The sequence below is a fragment of the Oncorhynchus nerka genome, linkage group LG2 (genome assembly GCF_034236695.1).
Source record: "Oncorhynchus nerka isolate Pitt River linkage group LG2, Oner_Uvic_2.0, whole genome shotgun sequence".
Classification (NCBI taxonomy): Eukaryota; Metazoa; Chordata; class Actinopteri; order Salmoniformes; family Salmonidae; genus Oncorhynchus; species Oncorhynchus nerka.
The window spans coordinates 91591491-91593573 of record NC_088397.1 but is presented as its reverse complement, the minus strand read 5'-3'; the positions used below and the strand labels follow the sequence as shown (position 1 = coordinate 91593573).

At 71.5% G+C, this 2083-nt stretch overlaps 1 protein-coding gene across 1 annotated transcript; it reads left to right on the top strand.

Annotated features, from left to right (window-relative positions):
* Window positions 1-1111: 1111 nt before the first annotated feature.
* On the top strand, window positions 1112-2083 carry LOC135572970 (uncharacterized). Its single transcript, XM_065021978.1, has one exon. It carries the CDS (start codon window positions 1112-1114, stop codon window positions 2081-2083), a length of 972 nt encoding a protein of 323 aa, XP_064878050.1.

Here is a 2083-nt window from a genome sequence, read left to right as displayed (position 1 = left end):
CCCAGCCCAACCCCAGCCCCAGGCCAGCTCAACCCAGGCCAGCCCAGCCTCATCCCAGCACAACCCAGCTCAACCCCAAGCCAGGCCAGCCCAACCCCACCCCAGGCCCAGGCCAGCCCAATCAACCCCAGGCCAGCCCAACCCCAACCCCAGCCCAGCCCAACCCCAACCCCAGGCCAGCCCAACCCCAACCCAACCCAGGCCAACCTAGCCCAACCCCATGCCAGCCCAACCCCACCCCAGGCCCAGGCCAGCCCAACCCCACCCCACCCCACCCCAGCCCCAGCCCAGCCCAACCCCAGGCCCAGCCCCAGCCCCAGCCCAGCCCCACCCCACCCCAGCCCATCCCCAGCCCCAGGCCAGCCCAACCCCATCCCAGCACAACCCAGCTCAACCCCAGCCCCACCCCAACCCAGCCCAGCCCAGCCCAACCCCAGCCCCAGGCCAGCTCAACCCCAGGCCAGCCCAGCCTCATCCCAGCACAACCCAGCTCAACCCCAAGCCAGGCCAGCCCAACCCCACCCCAGGCCCAGGCCAGCCCAACCCCAACCCCAGGCCAGCCCAACCCCAACCCCAGCCCAGCCCAACCCCAACCCCAGGCCAGCCCAACCCCAACCCAACCCAACCTAGCCCAACCCCAGGCCAGCCCAACCCCACCCCAGGCCCAGGCCAGCCCAACCCCACCCCACCCCAGCCCCAGCCCAGCCCAGCCCAACCCCAGGCCCAGCCCCAGCCCCAGCCCAGCCCCTCCCCACCCCAGCCCATCCCCAGCCCCAGGCCAGGCCAGCCCAACCCCATCCCAGCACAACCCAGCTCAACCCCAGCCCCACCCCACCCCAGCCCAGCCCAACCCCAGCCCCAGGCCAGCTCAACCCCAGGCCAGCCCAGCCTCATCCCAGCACAACCCAGCTCAACCCCAAGCCAGGCCAGCCCAGCCCAACCCCACCCCAGGCCCAGGCCAGCCCAAACCCAACCCCAGGCCAGCCCAACCCCAACCCCAGCCCAGTCCAGCCCAACCCCAACCCCAGGCCAGCCCAACCCCAACCCAACCCAGGCCAACCTAGCCCAACCCCAGGCCAGCCCAACCCCACCCCAGCCCCAGCCCAGCCCAATGCCCAGCCCCTGCCCCAGCCCCAGCCCAGCCCCACCCCAGCCCACCCCAGCCCCAGGCCAGGCCAACCCAACCCCAGCCCAACCCCAGCCCCAGGCTAGCCCAGCCCTGCCCACCCCAACCCCAGCCCCAGGCCAGGCCAGCCCAGCCCAGCCCAACCCCAGGCCAGCCCAGCCCAACCACAGCCCCAGGCCAGCCCCACCCCAGGCCAGCCCAGCCCAACCACAGCCCCAAGCCAAGCCAGCCCAGCCCAGCCCAACCACAGCCCCAAGCCAAGCCACCCCAGCCCAGCCCAACCACAGCCCCAGCCCAGCCCAACCCCAGGCCAGCCCAGCCCAACCACGGCCAGGCCAACCTCAGTCCAGTCTAGCCCAACCCCAGCCCAACCACAGGTCAGCCCAATCTCAGCCCCGGCCTAATCCCAGCCCAGCCCAACCACAGGCCAGCCAAACCCCAGGCCACCCCAATCCCAGGCCAGCCAAACCCCAGGCCACCCCAATCCCAGGCCAGCCAAACCCCAGGCCACCCCAATCCCAGGCCAGCCAAACCCCAGGCCACCCCAATCCCAGGCCAGCCAAACCCCAGGCCACCCCAATCCCAGGCCAGCTAAACCCCAGGCCACCCCAACCACAGGCCAGCCAAACCCCAGGCCACCCCAATCCAAGGCCACCCAAACCCCAGGCCACCCCAACCACAGGCCAGCCAAAAACCCCAGGCCACCCCAAATCCCAGGCCAGCCAAACCCCAGGCCAGCCAAACCCCAGGCCACCCCAATCCCAGGCCAGCCAAACCCCAGGCCACCCCAATCCCAGCCCAGCCCAACCCCAGGCCACCCCAATCCCAGGCCACCCCAATCCCAGGCCACCCAAACCCCAGGCCACCCCAATCCCAGGCCACCCAAACCCCAGGCCAGCCAAACCCCAGGCCACCCCAATCCCAGGCCAGCCAAACCCCAGGCCAGCCCAATCCTAG